The 783-nt window shown below is 43.4% G+C and overlaps 1 protein-coding gene across 2 annotated transcripts in view; it reads left to right on the top strand.

Annotated features, from left to right (window-relative positions):
* klc2 (kinesin light chain 2) overlaps positions 1 to 783 on the top strand; it is a 14,775-nt gene that overhangs the window by 3,390 nt on the left and 10,602 nt on the right. For both annotated transcript variants that reach the window (XM_032499300.1, XM_032499298.1), the window contains exon 3: positions 1 to 155. This exon is cut by the window's left edge and continues 179 nt beyond it. In XM_032499300.1, the coding sequence (XP_032355191.1) occupies positions 1 to 155 (155 nt within the window). The remainder of the gene's footprint in view (positions 156 to 783) is intronic.

Raw genomic sequence — 783 nt, forward strand, 5'->3', positions numbered from 1 at the left:
GAAGCACCTGGAGTTCATGAACCAGATCAAAAAGTTTGACGATGACGTCTCGCCCTCAGAGGAGAAGAGCCAGAGCTCCGGTGGCGGCGGTGGAGGAGACACTTCAAAGGACAGTCTGGATGACTTGTTCCCCAACGATGATGACCAGGGACCAGGTAGGACATCAGCAGCAGTTAGTAGACACCAGACAGGCCTCAGCTGTGCTTTAGGAGACAATAACAAGATGCTAAATTAGAGACACTGTAACAAGCAAATGTTTGGCTGTTATGAAGGTCTGAAGCTAATCAACAGAGCCAGAAATGACTTCTTCCCTAAAAAGATTTGGCTTACAGGACCAGGTGACTGATTCCGGAGGAGAGTAACCGGTAGTGGCAGACCAAAGGAACAAGAGATATTTGGTTGTGCTTTGGCCTGTCAGTCATCGTGACCTTTTCCCCAGTATTGACCAACCTTGAGTCAATACTGTCAGATGTGTTGCAATGTCGGATAGTTTCCTTGATGAAGGTTGATTTCAGGGATTTTTAAAAGTCACTCTTAGAATTTGATCATGTCCTTTAAATAATTCATGGCTTTAATTAAGTTGTTTGATCATACTGCATGCTGGTGTTTGAATCATTCCTGCTTCTACAAAGGTATTTGCAGGGTGACTGAGACTGCAAAAGAATCAATGCCAGTTTCAAAGGGCTCATATTACGCTTTCTGGCTTTTTCCCTTTCATTTATTGGGTTATATATCTTTTGTGCTTGTAATCAGTTTACGAAGTGAAAAAGCACAAAGTCCCCC

This window comes from Etheostoma spectabile, chromosome 19 (assembly GCF_008692095.1).
Source record: "Etheostoma spectabile isolate EspeVRDwgs_2016 chromosome 19, UIUC_Espe_1.0, whole genome shotgun sequence".
Classification (NCBI taxonomy): domain Eukaryota; kingdom Metazoa; phylum Chordata; class Actinopteri; order Perciformes; family Percidae; genus Etheostoma; species Etheostoma spectabile.